The following is a 22,201-nucleotide window of genomic DNA, read 5'->3' on the forward strand; positions in this document are numbered from 1 at the left end:
ATAGCCATTCAAGGTCAATATATAAAAAAAAGTACAGTTATAAGGTGTGAACTTGAGATAGTGATAACGGATGTTAAAAAATTGTGAACAATATTAAATTATTATGGATATTAAAAAAGAAGGTTAATACTTCCTGAGAACATAAATTATATTGTTAAATTACATTAAGGCTTATTGTTACGGGGCTCGTAAGCGAAGCAATTTTAATAATTTATATCTAGCTTAATTTTCAGCAAATTGGAGATTTAGTTGGTTTACCTTCGAATGCCTTCTACAATTTAAGTTCTCAAATTAAGAATACTGTCCTACCTTTCGAAATAATAGCGCAGTTTTTTCCCCTTTTCGAGTAATACGAGTTTAAATGACCCTACACTGAAAAAAAAAACATTACAACTTTAAACTTAAAGATTGCCTTATCGGCACTATTATTTTTATAAAAAAACTGACCTAGAGGGTTAGGGTAAGGTGCACGACTGACTGTCAGGTTCGATTCCCGGCATTAACCATTTTTTTTTTAAATTTTTTATTTTTCTTCAAAATATCAAACAATTTAAAAAATTGACTTGATGTATTATTAATAAATCATATAAAGTCATAATACAAGCGTTTCATTAAAAAAAAAATAGTCATTATATTTTTGACCGCACTTTGTATGGGAGGGTACCCACTGGGCATTGCCAAATTTGTATATAAAAAGTCTTAATAATTCTAGCAACTTGAATTCCAAGAGCAAGTTCGTGCGACAAAGTCTTGCATTTAATTTTTATCAAACGGATATTCGAATTTTTTTTATCAAATATGGTATGAATCATTTGTAAGTGTTCTTTTTTCTTACTTTTTTTACTTTGATTACCCTCTTCTAAAATTACCCTCTTCTCCCCTACACATTATTATGAAGTTTGTCTCAAGCACGAATTCGTGAATCTCAATAAGATGCTATGATATTTTTTTTTTTGAAAATAATGATGAAGAAGAGTCGATTGCAAAAAAAAAATCGCAAAAACTTTATTTTTTGAAGATCTTCCAAATTTTGTATCTGCCAACCATGAGAGATACAATGATCTTGTACATCCCACATGCAGACTTATCCATGACAAAAAAACTATACTCCCCTCGTGGACCTTGTGTTTGGTATCTATCTACAACAAACTTAGAGATTGCTCCTTCTGTCCCACCCAACAAAATTCAGCAAAGATCTTTTACTCCATGACACCACTGACTGGCACAAACGTCCAACCCAGACCCAGAGGCGATATGAGAAGAAAATCAAATTCAAAACATAAATAAAAAGAATGCAAGAGAACAAAACAACAAGCGAACGATTCAAATTTTCAGATTCAGATACACAATACAGATAGTTTGCCGGTACGCCTTGCCGCCGATATTTATTTGAGGATCGTTTTAGTTGTTCGCAGAACATTCTCTCGTCCGGACGTATCGTAGAAAGATAGGGGATTCTCGAGTATATTCGACTTGAAAAAAATAATAATATATTTAATTTGAAGTATTTGAAATGTAAATTTGTTTGAAACAATACAACAAAAGTATCTCAAAATCATTTGTTTATAGAGATACCAGTATCTTTCTTAACTACTCTTAGTTTGCAGTGATTGAAGCTATATAGAATTATTCATCCGTCTAACGAGTTTTATGCGATCTTGTATTGATTCCTTTTTCTTGAACAAATGAAAAAAATAATATCATTATCCTGAAGGGAAAAAGTATCTTTTATCTTTGTAGAACGAAATATATCAAGAGTGAAAGATTAGTGACCTTGTGTTGTGGTAGTAAAATGATAATTTTGCTCTAATATTTGAGATATATTTATCTTTTTAAATAAAAACTTCATATAAAAGAAAACCAAATCTATACGAAAAACATCTTCAAGATGACTGCTGAATCTTTGAAACCCTTCATATCGTTGCCATCATCGGCAGATAATTTTTCAACTAAGAAAAAATCTCCACATAATCTTATCATGATCGGATTAAGTGCATCGTTTATTATTGTTTCGATTGTTCTGCTTGGATTCACGGTGAGTTTTGGTTTGTGTATGATGAACTAAGAAATTATCTTACTTTTTGTTTTTGTATTAAAGAAGAAGAAGAAGCTAATTAATGTTTGCATTTATAAGGTTGATCAACACCACAGTTTTCGAGATAAGAAAGATATTTTTTTATTAAAAAAAAATTGTATTTTTAATGCTGTTCAGTTGATACAGGGTGTTTTATTCAAACTTTTTAACGGGACACTAAGAATTGACTTTCAGAAATTGTTTTTTTTTTTAATTTATAAAAAAAAGAAGACGTCATTTTTATAAACAGAAATTTTATTAGTTGCCAATTTTGTTGGTGTTTGCATTTTTGTTTTCATTTTTTATGGCTTGTCTTTAAAATGAATTCATTTGGTATTTGTTAATTTTTAAATTTATAACACTTGGTTGACTCAATGACCAAATAGTTGTATCTAACTATTTTTTTTTAATTTTAAATAAAATATGTCATAAATAGAAATTGGGTAATTCTTAACATATATATTTTTTTTTTATGTAAACCACCAGTTGCTAATAATTCAATGTTCTTCTGGCGGTTTTTTTTTTTTGTGACTTTTATTGTATAGTCACTTCCGCTAGTGTCTTGGATATTGTGCAGTCATTTTGCATTATCAAACGCTTAGACTTTACATCGCTTTTAAGGGAGGAAGATGCCCGAGTCCGTTGATATCTTAAAAGCTTTTGTAATCTAAAATGTCAACATTCTGTATCGAAGATTTTTTTTTTTAAATTTTTTCTTCATAAATGGTCTGTAATCTATAAATTTTGCAGTACATTGAACCATTATGGTTTCTGAAATGAACTGTCACATCAGAGGTTTAAAAATTTAATTCAACTTATACAGAACCTAGACATTTTTTCAGGAGGAATGGATCTTGCATTGAAAAAGATTGAAAAGCCTTTCACAAATATTTCTGTCAGAAATACATAAGTCCATCTCGTTTAAACTCGCCAGAAAATTTCAGGTTTTCTGTATTTTTGCAAACTAATAAAAACTTCGGTTTATACATAGTTCACATTTTCATAGTTCATCGGAAGTAGACCTTCAGCCGACCTGTTTAATTAATATTGACATCATATCAAGGGGCACGGTAGTGCCCAGCCAAGTTCTCTAGGAACTTTGGCACTACACCCTTATTTACAGGAAACAACTCAGGCCATTTTCGACCCCCCCTCTAACTTCCACACCAAAGATGCTAGAAATTTCAAACTCGCTTCATTTGTTAAGCTGGTCAAAACACAACTCCTAACAAAATTTCAGCTTGCTACGTTCAGTAGTTTCTGAGATATAGAGTTTCGAAAATCTCAAAAACCGTAACTGACTGACTGACTGACTGACTGATTCACTCACTGACAGATCATCAAAATTATGGAGAACTTCCCGTTATCGTAGAAACTTGAAATTTTACACAGTGATAGGACTTGTGGTATAAACCACAAAGGAAAAAATCGAAAATTTGAGATTTTCAATTCAGGGGGTGTGGCATCCGCCCATTTCCGCTGATTTTTTATCAAATATTATAGAGCACTTCTGATTATCTTAGAATCTTGAAATTTGGTAGAATGGTAGAACTGGTAGTTTATACAAAGGAATAAATTTAAAATTTGAGAATTTTAGCTAGGGGGCGTGGCATCCACCCATTTCCGCTGAATTTTCATCAAATATTACAGAGCACTTCTGATTATCTTAGAATCTTGAAATTTGGTAGAATGGTAGAACTGGTAGTTTATACAAAGGAATAAATTTAAAATTTGAGAATTTTAGCTAGGGGGCGTGGCATCCACCCATTTCCGCTGAATTTTCATCAAATATTACAGAGCACTTCTGATTATCTTAGAATCTTGAAATTTGGTAGAATGGTAGAGATGGTAGTTTATACAAAGAAAAAAATTTAAAATTTGAGAATTTCAGCCAGGGGGCGTGGCAACCGCCCATTTTCACTGAATTTTCATCAAATATAGAGATTTTCAATTCTACAGCCTTACCTTGCAAAAAGTAGTGAAATCACAACAAAAACATTACTGTAAAAAAAAGAGCCAAGTTCTCCTATGTTGAAATTATGCTGGCACAAAAAGTACTGAGATGTAAAAGTGTACCAAGTTCTAAAGTTTGGGTTCAAATTCGTATCAATAAAATTTTGATTGTTTACTTGGCAATTTTTGAAATAACTTTAAAAATCGGAAATTAAAAGAAAAATTGCCAAGAGAACAATCAAAATTTTATTGATACGAATTTGAACCCAAACTTTAGAACTTGGTACACTTTTACATCTCAGTACTTTTTGTGCCAGCATAATTTCAACATAGGAGAACTTGGCTCTTTTTTTTACAGTAATGTTTTTGTTGTGATTGTCCATTTACTTGAAGACAGTCATAATTAAAAAAAAACTTGGTTTTTTAGTAAACGAGTTTTAAATAAAGTACACTGTGATAGTTCTTAGAACTTTTTTTTTGTAGCAGAGCGGAGACACATCGATTGTAGTTAATTCGAGTGTGCTGCAAATATCTCGAAAACTTGACCCAAGTTCTTAAAACTGTTGCGACCACTGAATTCAGCAAACTAAAATTAACTAGATTCCATTTTTGTAGATATGCAAAAATTTTGTATGCAAAAATTTTTTATGCAAAAATTTTGTATGCAAAAAGTTAGTTTTTAAAACAAAACTAGTATTCCTTCTCCGTCTGTTTTTAAAGCTAAGAAATGAATTTCTGCAGGCTCAAAGATTACTTAATTCCAATAACTTCTGCATTAATAAACTCAAAATTCGTGATTTTTGAGTCATGACAATATTGAAGTAAATGAGAGATTATATATGTATGTTCAATTAAGCATCAGAAAATTCAATGAAATTTCAAACCGTTGACACTTTGTTTATAGATAAATTTACAAAGTTTACAATTTCGGATGTAATTTAATAGTTTTAGCCAGTTTCGGCTGCTATTTGCCAGCTAAAGCAGAGTAGGGGAAGTGGTTTCGTTTTTGGCTTCGTTTGCCAGTTCCGACTGCGAGATAGCTGTTTCCGCTGCGATTTAAGTTTTAGCTACAATTTACCAATCCTTGCTTCAGGTTTGCAACTATAAAGAGTGCGCCCTCTGTTAGCACCCTTGAGAATCTGGGAGCTAACCACAAACCAAACTACCCAAAAACTGTTTTACAATGCTCATCAGAAATTTCGAGTCTTACAGTATTTATCTGATATATGATTCAAGTTTAAATCCAAATTTGAGACCTCGAAACCCTTGCACATTGCACAACTCAAGTTATAGTGAATGGGGGTGGATCCCTCTATAAAGCCCACTTTTTCAATGCTTGTTTCTCGTAAACAGTGAAACCGATTTGTATGCAATTTTCAGAATTTGTTCTAAAGAGTAAAAAAAAAGAAACATTTAAGTACAATCCATCCATTGCCACGCCCTCTACAAATTTTATGAAAATGGTTCTAATCTTAATCTTGAAGGCAGTCTCTTAAAAATCGGCATTATAAGATAAAAAAGGTGGGCAGGTTTTCTTTAATCTTTTCTTTCTCTGAAAAAAATTCACCTCAAAAAATATATACTAAAAAATTAAAAATTAATTAAAAATATTTTTTTAATTATGTTTTGAAAAAAAAAGTCAACAAATACTTTTTTAGTGTTTTTTCACATAAACAAAAGCGGATTGTATTCAAATATTTTTAAAGTTTTGTTTAAAAAAAAAAAAATTATACTTTTTGTAATCGTTTTTTTTTCACATAGCAACTAGGTAGGTACCTAGTTTTTTTTTCAATAAATTGACACTTCTTTTTTAAATATATAATTTGTTTTTGGAAAAAAAACTTAAATAAAACGAAATGCATTTTTTAACAGCTTAGTTTAATTATAATTTTTAAATAAAAATGCAATTTTTGACCAAAACGTTTTGTTCTTAAAAATGCTAACTACACTTAAAAAACTGCTTTTGGTTGCGAGTGCCAGCTCAAACTTCCAGCATTTAAAAGAAATTAATTTTAAACAAAAAAATCACTAAAAGATATAGGTACATATGTACCAATCAGAGCTTTATTTTTAAAAAATAAGTATTTCATTATAAACAGAAAGCTATCGAAAAGTTGTGTATGCAAAATTTGTAGATCATACATTTTTCTACAAAAAATGTGTCAATTTTTTTATAATTGACGGATTGCTTAGAAGATATCGATATATTTGAAAAACACACACTCTCTAGAATATTAAAATTACAAGAATATTCCCCACAAAAAGTTTCAGAAACACTTTTACGGGTGATAAAATTCGATTCATTCAAAATTTTGCCTTGAAAAGCTATAATGAGTTGTTCAAGATTATCTTATGGACTTTCGGGAACTCATTCATTATAACAAAGATAGTTGAATAAATATCTTCACTTGGATTTAATCTACAGTTTGTCTTTTTTTTCTGGGCTTACGAATTGACAGATTTTTTTTACATGAATTCCAATTTTGATTACCAATTTTCAGAAGAATATATAAGTCGTCGCCGTAAAGCAAAACTGCTCGTTTGCCATTCAAGTTATGTTTTTTATAAAGTTTGTTCTTTTCTCTTGAATAAAATATACAAGTTTACCTCATTTGTAGGTGCATACTATTTTTAAATATTTTCTAAAACTAAAAACCAAAATTGGACATAGAACGATTCCCTGTTTTTATTGTTCTATGTCCCATTAAATTATATTATCTGCGGAATGAATTTTTTTTTGACAAAAACTGTTTTCAAATTCGGAAAGAGCACCCTCAAATTAGTAAGACTGCATCATTAACTCATTTTCGGTAAAAAGTGGATTAAGAACAATTTTGCTTTACGCCGACGAAGTGTAAAACTTTATGGCAAACAATTTCTATATAACATAATTAAACGTTCCGATTGGAAAATTCTATGGATGGATAAATAACAACTTTTATAGATTAAATTTTTACTAAATTAATACAATAGGTATTAGGGTGGGTCAAAAAAATCGAAATTCTTTTTTTTGAATTGGTACTCTGAAAAATCGATTGCTAGACCCCTCTAGAATATACACACCAAATATGAGCTCTTTATATTAATGGGAAGGTCCTCCGCTTTGCAATTTTCCATTTTTACATCAAGCTTCTACTAAAAAAAAATAATTTTGTTATTAATTGACTTTTTAGCAAATTTCTTTTCATATTATTGTAGGAAATTGAACGCTCTACAAAAAAGGCCTTATACACTTTTTTCGTTTATCTAACCGTTGAATAGATATTTGAGGTCCAAAAATCGAGAAAATCTTTAAAAATTCGTTTTTTGTTCTTAATTTTGTAATAAATTGAAAAATTATAATGATCAAACGCGCAAGACATATTCTTGTTGGAAATTGATTGCTCCACAAAAAAGGTCTTGTTAACTTTTTTCATTAATCTAACCATTCTAAAGATATTCGAGGTCAAAGTTAAAAAAAAATATAAAAACATTTTATATTTTAAAAAAATTTCTAATTCACTGAAACTTCATTCTTTTCAAATTAGCAAGATATATTCTTGTAGGGGCTTAAACGTTCTACAAAAAATTCCTTGGAATGAAATTGATTGCTTTAACCGTTTAGAAGATATTCGTATCCAAACCAATGCTCACTGATTTCAATAGTTTTCTTATGACCCGTATGCATTGCGATTTGGATACGAATATCTTCTAAACGGTTAAAGCAATCAATTTCATTCCAAGGAATTTTTTGTAGAACGTTTAAGCCCCTACAAGAATATATCTTGTTAATTTGAAAATAATGAAGTTTCAGTGAATTAGAAATTTTTTTAAAATATAAAATGTTTTTATATTTTTTTTTAACTTTGACCTCGAATATCTTTAGAATGGTTAGATTAATGAAAAAAGTTAACAAGACCTTTTTTGTGGAGCAATCAATTTCCAACAAGAATATGTCTTGCGCGTTTGATCATTATAATTTTTCAATTTGTTACAAAATTAGGAACAAAAAACGAATTTTTAAAGATTTTCTCGATTTTTGGACCTCAAATATCTATTCAACGGTTAGATAAACGAAAAAAGTGTATAAGGCCTTTTTTATAGAGCGTTCAATTTCCTACAAGAATATGAAAAGAAATTTGCTAAAAAGTCAATTAATAAAAAAATTATTTTTTTTTTAGTAGAAGCTTGATGTAAAAATGGAAAATTGCAAAGCGGAGGACCTTCCCGTTAATATAAAGAGCTCATATTTGGTGTGTATATTCTAGAGGGGTCTAGCAATCGATTTTTCGGAGTACCAAGTCAAAAAAAAAAATTTTCGATTTTTTTGACCCACCCTAATAGGTATGCATTTAAGCATAACATTAACCCAATAAAATTTGACAATGCATATTTCCGAGAGACGTTCATATTATAGATATGTTTATCATTATGTTTATTTTCTTCACTTTATTTAAAACTTTTCTTATTTCTAATATCATTTTTGTTGATGTGACAAGGTGAACGTCTTATGGTGTATTATATTACCTGATTCAATTTCTAGATAACTTGTTAGGCCCTTAAAACGATTAGAAGAAATTAAAAATTAATTGGCTAACCTAAAAAAAAACTTGTTAATATACACACCACAATAACCATAGCCCATATCGGAATACACTCATTTGTTTCCATTTAAATAAATTAGAGATATGTAAGTTAAATAACGAACAAAATTCTTTCCTAGAAAACTAATAAATCATTGGCACATGAACTTGTTTATACCGATTAAAATAGTTTCTAAGCAAACAAATACGGAGAACTTCAATCGTGGCTACTCTCTGTCTGGTTTTGCTGGCTAAATGAAGATGACATGTTTAGTTACATTTTTATAACTTATTAGGGTAGATAGGTATTTTTATGTTTGTGAAATTCTGAACGGTTTTCTTTGTAAATTTTTTAATTAAAATTATTATTAATTTGAGATACATATTAACCAGTTTTTTAGATGGAAGAAATAAAAAGGCGCTTAAGATTCTTTTATGTATAAGCTTTTTGCTTGCCTTTGTTTTAGAAATTCAATAATATATTATTTTGTTTACAAATGCGTTTGACTTTTATTGAATTAACGTCCTCGAAAAGTTTAGAAAAGTTGCAAATGTGAATTTGGTTATTTTGCTTATAAATTTATTCGTTTTATAGTTTTGCACTTTTACAGAAACAAAAATATTCAATAAGAGTTGCAAAATGTTTCTTTGTTTGCACAAACATTCAAAACGAAAACAATTTATGTTCATTTTTTTTTCCTAGAGAAATCATTGCATTCTAGTATAAGGAAACGAAACACACTACTTGTGTATAGTTTGTTTGTTGATTGGTTTCTGTTTCTTTATTTGAATGCCAATTGTCAAATTGAAATTTGATTTTCGGAAAATGTAAATTGAAATTTTATTGTTCTTCAAGAATTTATTCGAAAAGAATTTTTACATAGTTCCAATGGCAAACGATATTGCGTTGCTATTTTCTTGAAGAAGAATAAATTAAACCTTATCGATTGGTTATGAAATGATTTGTTTCAGTTTATTTGTATCAAAGTTTATATTTACCTTGAAGTTGTTTTGAGTTTGAGGTTGTGATTTGCTTTTTTTTTTTACTTTAAGCAACACAGTTTATAAAGATATTTTACCAAGGAGAATATCCTGACTTTTTAACATCATTCTATTACTTTCATTTTGAGTAGTGATACCGTAGTTATTGAGTTACTGTGTCAAATTTGATTAGGAAGTTGAGTTGAAAGTTGTGTTTTTTTACATAAAGTGACCACTTTGTAATTAATAAGTATATTAATTATGAAAATAAAACGAAACCCATCCAGCCTTAATAAAATTATTTCATATGCAAATTTTTCAAAAAAAAATAATTGGTAAGTAGGTAATAGGTATGTCGTATTGAAGGAATCATTTTTTTCACATATTTAAACAAAATTTCAAGAAAATTCGTATAAGTTTAACTTTTTGAAAATATTCATTTTTCAAAAAAAAAAGTTTTGAAATATTTTTAAAAACAAAAAAAAAAATCTTTATTTTTGAAAAATTTTCTCAATTTCTAAATTGAGATTATTCAAACTTTTTTGAACAGTAAAATTCATTGAAATCGGTCAAATGGTTTATGAGAAAGTCAGACGAATAAAGAAAACGGTTCTGTCAGATATCCTTAAAAACGGTCCAAAAGGTATTATTTTTATTTCAAACGTACGTATGACCTGAGGGCTAAAAGCCGTTTTGAGAAAAATAACCTTTTTCATTTTTTGTCATATGGCAAGTACCGTTAGTTTTGAACCAAAAAAATGAAATTTACGGAATCTTCCAAAATGCATAACTACCAAGTTTGAAGCAAATCGCTTCAGTCGTTTGGCATGTAGCTCGAGATTGCGACAGATAGGCAGACAAAACATTGGAGATTTTAATCAAAACCGATTTTGAAGAATTCCAAAAAAGTGGATCTTTTAACTTATACGTCAAACTCATCGCTGTCAAGAGAGAATTCATTCGACGAGAATATTTTTCTTGAAAGATAATTTTTTTAAAGTGCCAAACAAGTTGTTAGTCTTTCAGAAAAATTAAATGTTTTTGCAGATTCAATTAAGTCAGTATACTTTGCAAATACTTTTTAGTTTTGAATTTTGATGTAGATTCTATGTGAAAGAAAAAGTTGATGTCAAATACCTTCTTGAACGTTCTTCAAGTTGTTATCCATATGATAAAGAGGAAATTTTAAATTTTAAATTTTAAACCATTGTTGGGGTATTTGTAAACATGCCATATTTGACAGTAATTTAAACAATTTGGGAAATATTTGTTTATATTTATGAAAAAGAACTGCCATCATTTCATATTTGCATTTGAAGATACCTGTCAAGTTGTTCCGTGAAAACATATTAAAATCTAAAGTCAAAAGAAAAAAAAGACATGAAATTGTTTAGGTACATCTACCCACATTGACCCTAACAAAAAAGTTTGAACTAAACAAATATTTGTCCTCCATGTCGGCTCTTCCCGTAGATATATCAAATAGATTTCTTTTAAATCTTATAATCTACAACTTAGCTTTAAAAAAAAGTCCTATGAACTGCAAGAGCAAGTACTTGCGACCAAGTCATTAATTTTAATTTATTTTCAATCATCGTATCGCAATGTATGATTACTATATTGAGTTCGATTTTTCTTAATTATCTCAAACTTTAATTTTATTGCCTGAAGGTTTTATCTAACTATTTTCTTATTATTTTTTAGTTTACCTGCTGATCTTGAAGCCACTCTTAATAATAAAAATTAAGCAGAGTCAGTTTTGTTCATCATTTTCCCGGCAACTTTACTTTACCTTAACCTTCAAATTCTATAATTGGTTATTTTTTACTTTTCCCAAAAACTTCTGGTCATTTGATCTAAAAATTAAAACTTAAAACTGCACAGGTCCATTTTTGATTTAATATTTTAAGATATTACCTACAAAACTTTAAGATTCTTGCTGATAGAGCAATATCTGCAAACCGTATTCAAGTTCACTTCACCGAAAACACGGATAAAAACATTACTTTTATCGTAAAAAATATGAAAAATTATTTGAACGTTCATCTTTGAATATCTAGTAAACTAGAACAAATAACAACAGAAACCCTGGATATATGAAAAATTTTATATACATAACACTGGTCAAAAAAATTTAATTGCCACAAGAACCAAAATATACTTTTCTAGTAGTTTTTAGGGTGTTGAATCCGAATCTGAAGTCAGAAAAATTTGATTGGCCTCCGTTTTTGAAATATTACCATTTGAAATATTACCGTTATATATATATTACCGTTTAAATTTTCCCGATATCTCTTTTATTGCTTGAGATATCTTAAGTTTCAGTTAATAAGCCAAAGAGAAACTAAACTTAATCTAAAGTTTAAGTCACTGGTCACAGAATTTTTGCCACAAATACTTTTCGGAAGGTTTTCGAGTTGCTGAACTCAAATCCGCAATCGGAAAAATTCTATTTGCCTCCGTTCTTGATAACCGTTATAAAAAAAAAAACAGTTTTTTTGCATTTTATAACGGTAATATTTCAAGAACGAAGGCTAATAGAATTTTTCGGATTGTGGATTCGAGTTCAGCAACCCAAAAACCTTCAGAAAAGTATATTCTGATTGTTGTGGCAAAAAAAGTTTATATTGATTGGCCAGCGTTGTTTCTGATTCAAAGACCGCTACTTAAATTTTAAAAATCTCAGGCAATAAAAGAGATATCGGAAAGATTTAAACATTTTTTGAAAGAATAAAACTAGCTCTTGTAGGCACCGTTACAAATTTATTCATAATGAATTACTCCACATAAAAAAATAACCTCGAAAACAGCCAAAATTACTTTTTTTGACATTTTCTAAAGGTAATATTTCAAAAACGGAAGCCAATCAAATTTTTCTGACTTCAGATATGGATTCAGCCCCCAAAAACTACTAGAAAAGTATATTTTGGTTCTTGTCGCTAAAACCTTGTTGACCAGTGTAATTAGTTTTCAAACTTTCAAAAATCAAACACACAGACAAATAGAATTATTTCCTCGTGAATAGTGAATGTTTGATTGTCATCTCAATGTTATCCTCTTCCTTTACCAGCCACTGATATATTGACTTATATATTCCATAATTTTGAGCTTTATGTATTCACTTATTTTTATCAAGACTACTTCACCATATGTACATTATCATGAATCCAGAACATCTCTTTCGACGTGTGTGACTGAAATCAATATAAAATACCCTCGATGACTGATTACGCGTTAAACTTATCGAAGTGGAATCAATTAGCTGCCATACAAGACTTCAGGTCATTTTCAAAATGTCATATGAAAACTACATACAAACTACTCAATTCACTTCCTGACATAATAAATCAATAACTCGTCTGCCTTTTGAATAAGCCACTATTTAAACATTTTTCCGGATGTGAAAACTAAAAAAGCCTCGCACAGACTTCCTAGTAAAGCATTATAAGCACTTCAGTTCAGACATAGTACAACACACCAGAAAAGACATCGCATCTCCAAAGAAGAAAAAAATGCTTTCAACATTAATTTCCAATTCAATAGCAAACAATTCGCCAACAGTGAGAGCATCCGAAGCAGTATGGTCGTGTCGAGACGACCGACACAGACCATCAGCGACCAAGTCTAGCAATCCCAACGTTGTTTTCTCGGATAAAATTTAATTTGATTACACTCTTGGCCCGAAGGGCCCTCATCAAGGGGGGCCCTCACTCTTCTTTTAGTGTAGTGGCTCTTTAACGTAGATCTTTTTCAGTCACAGTCGCCATCAGCTGGAGCACCAATATAATGGCACTCTCGCTTATTAATTTCAACGTCTGAGATTTGATTTTCTTTTCCCACTTCGACTTGAACTATACAAAATGTGTTATGTAGAGAGAAAGAAGTTGTAGAATCATGATGCGGAATGTTTTTTCTGAATGAATACAAAGTGATGCAGCATTATAGGGGCATCGGTCACTTTGTTGGTGGGTATAGAACATTACTATATTACAAATCAGATTTTAGGGTGAAATGGGGTCCGTTTTTTTTTGTACAAGGATAGAAGCTACTGTATCCTGACTTACTTCTTCGCTGAACCTTTACCGAAATTGTTTAAACTCTTGGTATTTTTTTAAAATATATTCAAGATTTTCGGAAACCTTGGGAAAGCTTATTGCGTCTTCTAACGGTAATCGTTCGAAGCAGTGCCGAAAACATGCTTTCAAAAAAGTCAGATTAGTTTCAAAATAAGGAAACCGTGTCTAAAATATTTTCCCCATTTTCCATCTTTTTATATTCCTAAATATTACAATTGTTCCAATTTACCCGCATCTACCCTATATTTTTGCCATGATGACTTGTTGGGCTGAACGCCTCATTAGGAATAGTTTTGTTCAAATCTTAACGCATGACGTCCCTTGTCGAAAGATGACTTTGTAACACATTTAATAAGTAATTAGCTGTGCCGCTGGGTGCTGATGCAATTAACATTTTTATTGACAACAGTCATTTTTTTCCATATTTCTTTATCACAAGCATATCTGAAGGGGAAACATTTTCTTATCTGGAGGGATAACAAAATTAAATAAACAAGATGCTGGATTTTATTGTTAAATAAGTGCATTTCTGAAGATATATTTCCCTTTTATCTCAAGACAGCCAGTATTGTTTGTTTAAATCTTAAATTAATTACAATAAACCAATGTGTATTCTTTTGCTGATAAAAAAAAGTTAGATTTTACAATGTAATCTTTTTAATCTATAAAAGCATGTGGATAAATCATTAATTTAGGTGAAAACATATATTTTTTGTTTTGTTTAATTGCATATTGCTTAAGAATTTATTATGATTTTTTATATGAAGGCGAGTTCCATCAGATGAAAAGAATATAAAAGAAACTAGGCTAAGCTCTCAAGTGGATGTTGTAAAGTGGAATAGTGTATAAATTGCAAAGTTTGAAAGCAATTTATTTTAGATAGATTGAGTGGAAAGCTATCGAACATACTTGAGAATTATTGATTTTTTTTATGTATTTTTTTGTAAACATTATACAAAAAAAAAACATAATAAATTTGGAAACTTTACATTGAGAATTGAATGAATTTTGGGAAAATAACCTTACAGTAAATTATTTTTATTCATTCGAAGAAAATAAACACAACTTATTCATCAAAGAAATTTTTTTAACTATTTCAGATGTCAACAGAAATAAGGTCATGGTTAATTTTATTTATTTATTAAGGTATTTACGATAAATCAATTAAGTAAAAAGATGCTTAATAAGCAATATCATTTATCATTACTTTACATTTCTCATTATTTACAATCAATTTTTTAATTCAACTAAGGCTAGGCGCACACATGCGATTTTTAGTCGTTGCTACTAAAAAATCGCAGTCGCAACAAAAAATTACCGTGCACACACTTGCGACTAAAAAATCGCGCGATTATTATTATTTATTGCAAGAAAAACGTTATGTTTAATCGAAAAATAGTTGACCTATTTTGGATAAAAAAATGCATCATCAAAAGAGCCAGGAGTTATTTACTGTTCAAATCTAATGGTCAAATGACCGCAAAGAAAACAATTCTAAATCCGTTCGTAATGGAAAATTTCATACAAATGGTATCTACGATCAAGTTTTGTGATAAGGTAAATTCATGAAACGGTTTAAGAAGTGATAAATTTTTTAAAATAACCGCATAGCATCCACCTTATTTTAAAAGTTTTAATTCTTTCGATAAAAAATAATTCGATTTTTTCTACTAGGTATCTCTGTATTACTTTTCATGAAATTTTAAAATATAATTATACCGAGAGAAATTCAAAGATGTACCTACCCAATACATGTTAAATTTTTACTTGATTTTTGATTGATGGATTTTTAAGAAGTTCTTCCAGGCGAAATAGATTATCTCCAACGTGTATTTTTGTATCATATTTTAGACCTCACGAGTACCAATATTTCACCAAAGCATTGAATACTCATTCTTTAGTACTGGGTAAATTTCTGAAATTTTTATGAATTTTATGGAATTGTCCTTTTATAATTCTATTGCTTATAACAAAAGAGCCACTATACAACACTTTCTGGTTATATCCATTACTGTTCTTAAAACAAATGTTCCAAGGGTCAAACGAGCGCGCAAGTGCATTATATTCTGTATGATATATCCTTATGTGCAACAAAAAAAATCGCGAAAAATGGAACCGGATCCATTTTTTTAAACTTTGCGATTTTAAAATCGCAAGCCTGTGCGCTCTCATTTAAAACAATGTGTTTCATTTCTTGCGTCTAAAAAATGAGTGGTGGAAAATCGCATGTGTGCGCATGATTTGGCCTCTTTGCGACTGCTACTTTTTAGTCGTTTTCGGTTTAGTCGCAAGTGTGTGCACTAGAGTGTCCGCAAGAAATCGATTTTCGAAATTTGGTCGGGGGAACCCCATAAAATGTTCCGCCTTTGCAGATTTTTAGATAGCCAAAATTTAAGCTCGATTGGATAAGTCTAAATGGTGCCGACACTCGCTCAAAGTATCAAAAATCTCTGTTTTTTCACTGTTTTTCGAAGAAAATTAGCTCTAGCTCCCAAACAGATGGGGTTATTTTCACTTTTTATATATTAAATGAAAGGTAGTGTTATTACACATAATTCAGATTCAAAATTTGTTTAGTTTTACAACAAAAAAAAATATTGTCATCAATTTAAATTTTCAGTACCTACCTCAAAAAGAGCTGAAGTGCAAACTCGATTTAAAATGAAACTTTTTTTACTGTTTTATTTAAAAAAAAAATCGAAACATTTAACAGATTTCTAAAAAACAAAATACTTAACATCGTGTTAAATTTCTTATACATAATTATTGAAGTAAATACTAAAAAATTTAATCAAGTGACTTACTTAAAGTAGTTTTGGAAGCATCAGGATATAATTTTCGGCACTCACTGACTACCTGAAGTACATATTGTTTTTGTTCCTCATCTTTAGTTAAAAGATTATTAAAATCGGTTATTAACTTGACTCCTCTTTCTGCCATGTCATTTACGACTTTAAGTGTTTTCACTTTCTTAAAGCCTTCTTTAAAATGGGGGTTTTCGGGCCAAAGATTTGGAGGTTCTTTGAGAAAACTTGTGTCTATTTTCAATCGGCCGAAAAAGTTCAATGTTTCTTTGTTCACAATATTTTTTAACCCTGCTGTGACAAATTGTTCAATTTCATGTGGATGTAGCTTTGGATTTACTATTCTGTTGGTTTCTGTTTCTCTGTTTTTTAAAATTATGTTGGCCATTTCTGATTTTTCGCCATCTGGTAAAGTTGGGTCAAAGAACGCCAGACCTACCAGCTCTGAACTCAAATACCATAAAAACCATTTAGCAAGAGCCTTCTCTGAAATGTCTTTGTCTATCTTGCGGTATTCAATGAAATCACGCAAAAGATCAAGATCTTGTTTAGGAGCCAGATAAGCTCTTGGGGCATTAAACCAAGCCTTGCAGTAAATTTTTACGATGAAAACGCAGATATCACCGAGAGCGTTACGTTCCTCGTTACTCATTTTAAACTGGCTTCGAAACGTGAATATTTTTAAGCTATAAATAGCTTTGGCCATCCACCTAGCATGATGAGTGGCTCCTGGTGTTCTGAATCCAACTACGCTTCCATCTCATTTTCCTGCTACCCGATGGCCCAGAGGTTGCCTGAGATAGAGAAACATCCATTCTATCCCAATCCTCAGAATTCTGGCTATATACTTCTTCTTGAGCTTCCTCCTCCGTCCCCTGTGTTTCCGCGTCATCTTCAGTATCTTTTAAAATCAGTCAACATTAGCAAAGATCTAATTAAAATGATAATAATACTAAAGCTTACCAATATCAAATCTGAATTCTTCAATTCTGCGTTTTTTTTTCAGTAATGGTCAAGGCATCTCGATGTGCTATATCAAAGAGATCGTCCATTTTCAACGCAAATTCTTTTATTTTATTTTTGGTGCTTTCAAGCGTTTTGTTTTTATTTCGTTGGTGATTTCTTCACTCATTGTAAAGTTTTTCTAATTTAACAATGGCATCTTTTTCATATTTTGTTTGAATTCTGGCTTTTTCCCAAAAAATAAGTACCTCTCGAATGACAAGTCTTGCAGATTCCTTTAAATTTAATTTTACAATTCGCAAATTAAAAAATAGTGTTGACAAAACTTGACGATTTGAGGGTAATTTACACCCTGTAATTTGATGAGACGGATAGCCTACAAGAAAAATTTTTTATCGGGTGTTTGCTGCCAATGCCATATCAACGAACACAAAATATATCTGGAAAACACTAACAATTCTTAAACTTCTTTTAATCTTAAAACAAAAACGCAACAGAATTAATACTCACATTTTATTTTAAGTTAATTTATTTTATATACAAAGGAAAATTAGCAAAAAGCGAGAGTTTATCTTAATAAAATTATTGAACTACCAACGAAACGACTCGTGAAGCTTAAACTTCATAAAAAAAAACAACAAATATGTATTTTACAACTGCATTTTATTTTGTTTCTATAAAAAAAAACGTAAATAAACAGAAAAATTATTTCTCTAAAATTTAATTTGTTTTCTATTAAAAGCTTAAATCCTGAAAATTCCATAACACTTCGTTGAATATCTTAAGATTTGTTTTAGTTTGTCACGACAATTGTCAACATTGAGTTAGCCCGATGTTAAAGCGCTCGCCTATCAATCCAGGCATAGCAGGTTCAACCCCCACTGGGTGCCCTTTTTGTTTTGTTTTTTTTTTTTCAGTCAATTTTACTCTGTGCTTCTATAATTGATAAAATTATTATATATTATTATATATAATACGAGAAGCATTTCAATTAGATAGGTAACATCAATCTATAACATAGAAAGTTTTATTTTAAATCGAGTTTGCACTTCAGCTCTTTTTGAGGTAAGTACTGAAAATTTAAATTGATGAAAATATTTTTTTTTTTTTGTAAAACTAAACAAATTTTGAATCTGAATTATGTGTAATAAGCACTACCTTTCATTTAATATATAAAAAGTGAAAATAACCCCATCTGTTTGGGAGCTAGAGCTAATTTTCTTCGAAAAACAGTGAAAAAACAGAGATTTTTGATACTTTGAGCGAGTGTCGGCACCATTTAGACTTATCCAATCGAGCTGAAATTTTGGCTATCTAAAAATCTGCAAAGGCGGAACATTTTATGGGGTTCCCCCGAAAAAAATTCGACAAAAATTTTTTTCTATGGGAGTTGCGGTCACTCTAGTGTGCACAACTATACTGGTCCATTTGTTCCATTTTAATTTGCGACAATCGCGTCGCCAAAAAAATGGGACAATTTTCAATTTTTAAATCGCGGCTATTTTTTAGAAGCATGTGTGTTCACCGGCATTGAAATCCGTGTGATCCATTTTTGCGACTAAATAATCGTGCGACTGAAATCGCATGTGTGCGCCTAGCCTAAGGCTAGGCGCACACATGCGATTTTCAGTCGTTGCTACTAAAAAATCGCAGTCGCAACATAAAATTACCGTGCACACACTTGCGACTAAAAAATCGCGCGACTATTTTTTATTGCAAGAAAAAACATTATGTTTGGTCGAAAAAAAGTTGACCGTTTTTCGATAAAAAAAAATGCATCATCTCATGATCAAAACAGCGAGGAGATACTCACTGTTCAAATCTTATGGTCAAATGACCGCAAAGAAAACTATCGCGAAATCCGTTCGTAATGGAAAATTTCATACAAATGGTATCAACGATCGGATTTTATGATGAATTCATGAAACGGTGTAAGCTTTGGTAAAAGTGGTAAAGTGATAAATGTCTTAAAATTTGGTAAGGGTTTGACAGCTTGTTTACCAGATTAGAAGTAGAAATAGATTCTCTGCAATGTGTATGTTTGTATCTTATTTTAGGCCCCCTGAGTACCATTATTTCACCAAAGCATTGTATACTCATTCTTTAGTACTGGGTAAATTTCTGAGGGTCTTCTCTTAAATTTGTATGAATTTTATGGAATTGTCCTTTTAAATTTCATTCAATATTATTATTATTTTTGTTATTTTTTTCTTCGTTGATACTTTTAAATTTCATATAGTTTATAAAAAAAAAGAGCCACTATACAACACTTTCTAGTAATATCCATTATTGTACTTAAAATAATTGTTCCAAGTGTCGCACGTTCGGGCAGGTGCATTATATTCTGTATAATATATCCTTATGTGCAGCAAAAAAAAAATCGCGAAAAATAGAACCGGATCCATTTTTTTAAACTTTGCGATTTTAAAATCGCAAGTCTGTGCGCTCTCATTTTAAATAATGTGTTTCATTTCTTGCGTCTAAAAAATCGTGGTTGAAAATCGTATGTGTGCGCATGATTTGGCCTCTTTGCGACTGCTACTTTTTAGTCGTTTTCGGTTTAGTCGCAAGTGTGTGCATAACTATGCTGGTCCATTTGTTCCATTTTAATTTGCGACAATCGCGTCGCCAAAAAAATGGGACAATTTTCAATTTTTTAATCGCGGCTATTTTTTAGAAGCATATGTGTTTACCGGCATTGAAATGCATGTGATCCATTTTTGCGACTGAATAATCGTGCGACTAAAATCGCATGTGTGCGCCTAGCCTAAAAGGGAACAATATATGAGAAATATCCTGGTGGGTTGACGAATTGCATCGATCTTTTTTCTTTGGATCGAGTACTTCTATTTGGTCGCAGTCCTGGAAAAATACGGGTAAATATCTCAAGGGTAGTTTTCTGTGTTTTTAACCTTCTACTGTAAAATGCAGATTACACTAGTGAAAAAAGTGATTAAATCATTCTCTTGATTTATGTATAGACTGTTATTATCTCGCAATGGTTTTCACATAACGAAGGACGGAGTGTTCCCACAAAGGCACTTCCAACAAATGACGGTAGCGGAAGAATAAAGAATTCATTGAGACACCTTATATAGACTACTCGGACTTATTGAGAATACAGGTCTAAATTGAGTGGTTTAGCCGCCCTCTCGTCCTTGGAGTTATTTAAGGCCCTTAAATTAAGGACCTTCCCTTCCAGATTAGGAGCCTGCCGCTAGGGCAATCATGGCTAAAAAAAAAACAAAGATGGAGTGGGTGACAACTTATAATTAGAGGTGTTCAAAAGAAGAGATAGGAGGTGTTGTCTTGACTCTTGAAAAACGTAGCTCATCATGAACCATCGGCAATATACTGTTTTGAAGTTTTGTATTATTGTTTTCGTTTTCGACCGTATCGTTTTACCTTTCCATTGATTTACGTGAAGTCCGTGTTTTCATAGACATTACAGAATAAATCTAATGAAACCAGCTGTCATTTGACTGGAAAATTGGAAATATTTGCTTTCGAATTCCATAATTAGGATATTCGACGCCAGTCGAAAGGGATATATCAAATCTTAAAGGATCGACTTCGTATTCCATAATCAGGCCACTGCGGGGCCAATTTCATCGTCAAATTGTGCAAATTTATTAAAACCTTATAATTACAGTTTCCACCTTCGGTTTACATCGCTTTTGCTATAAAGTCGAAAAAGAAATTAGCCAACTTTTTGGAATTATTTTTCTCATTAATCTAGATTTTTTTCTGATTTTAAAGCGTTTTTGCATGAATGTTCCAAAATTCTTATTTTTACTGCAAGAAAAAAGATGGAGTAATTTCCATTAAGTTTTAATTGTTGGACTAAATTAAATATAAAATTTGGAATGGCTGTACTTTGTAGTCTAACGAAAATCCTGTTACCATGCTAAGAGGTCAAAGCTATTTGGTGTATCGCCGTACTTTTTAAGAAATGTCGATTAAATATACATTCGCTAAGTTCAGTTACCTACAATAATAATTTAATTATTATTTTGTTCATTTTATAAACCATGTGAAATTACTCTATAATGCTCTTATTATAACTTTTTACATTGTTTCAAGAAAATAGAACTTAATAATTTTACTGTGAAGATTTAACGGTTTTTTTTTTTTTTTAACAATTGAAGGGGTAAATAATTCCTTTTTTTTTGATAAAGACACATTTGATACATTTTAAAAAAATCCTGCTATTTTGCATGTTTATTAAACTCTGTTAATTTATTTTTATCTTTTCAGATATGGAATACAATACGAGTGTGTGAACTACAAAAAGAAGTAAACTCATTAAATAAAATTGTTGGTAACATGCAGAAACGTTTGGGGCTCCATTATTTGGACGATCTGAGTGAAATAGATGATTCGGTAAGTCAATATTTTAATATTTCAAATTGAAATTCTTTACAAAAACTTTTTTCAAAAATAAACTTAAGCTTATTGTTCTGCAATAACTTGTGGACCTTCACCAGCAGGAGCATGTTTAAGTCGTCGTCTGTATAGGCTTTGTGTCTTTTTGTTCGCCATAAAAACGACATCGATTCAATACTGTTATTTTATTTTGCCTCTGATGCATTTTCTTGGTCAATTTGACTGACACTAAATCCCTAAACCAGAAAAAAAAATATGGTTGAACGTTGACCATTTTCATTTAATTTTAATTCGGTTCGCCTCTCTTGCCAAGATTTAAAAAAAAAAAAACGGCACCAACCATTCTCTCAACAGGTGTGATTTTATAATCTCTATTTTTCAGATTTGAAAATGCTTTTATTA

The 22,201-nt window shown here is 30.6% G+C and overlaps 1 protein-coding gene across 2 annotated transcripts in view; it reads left to right on the top strand.

Moving 5' to 3' along the window:
* Positions 1 to 1,478: 1,478 nt before the first annotated feature.
* LOC129907251 (protein eiger) overlaps positions 1,479 to 22,201 on the top strand; it is a 46,101-nt gene continuing 25,378 nt past the window's right edge. For both annotated transcript variants that reach the window (XM_055983365.1, XM_055983366.1), the window contains exons 1-2: positions 1,479 to 2,035; positions 21,671 to 21,796. In XM_055983365.1, coding sequence (XP_055839340.1) covers positions 1,889 to 2,035; positions 21,671 to 21,796 — 273 coding nt within the window. In that variant the 5' untranslated portion in view covers positions 1,479 to 1,888. The remainder of the gene's footprint in view (positions 2,036 to 21,670; positions 21,797 to 22,201) is intronic.

The sequence above is a fragment of the Episyrphus balteatus genome, chromosome 1, assembly GCF_945859705.1.
Source record: "Episyrphus balteatus chromosome 1, idEpiBalt1.1, whole genome shotgun sequence".
Classification (NCBI taxonomy): Eukaryota; Metazoa; Arthropoda; class Insecta; order Diptera; family Syrphidae; genus Episyrphus; species Episyrphus balteatus.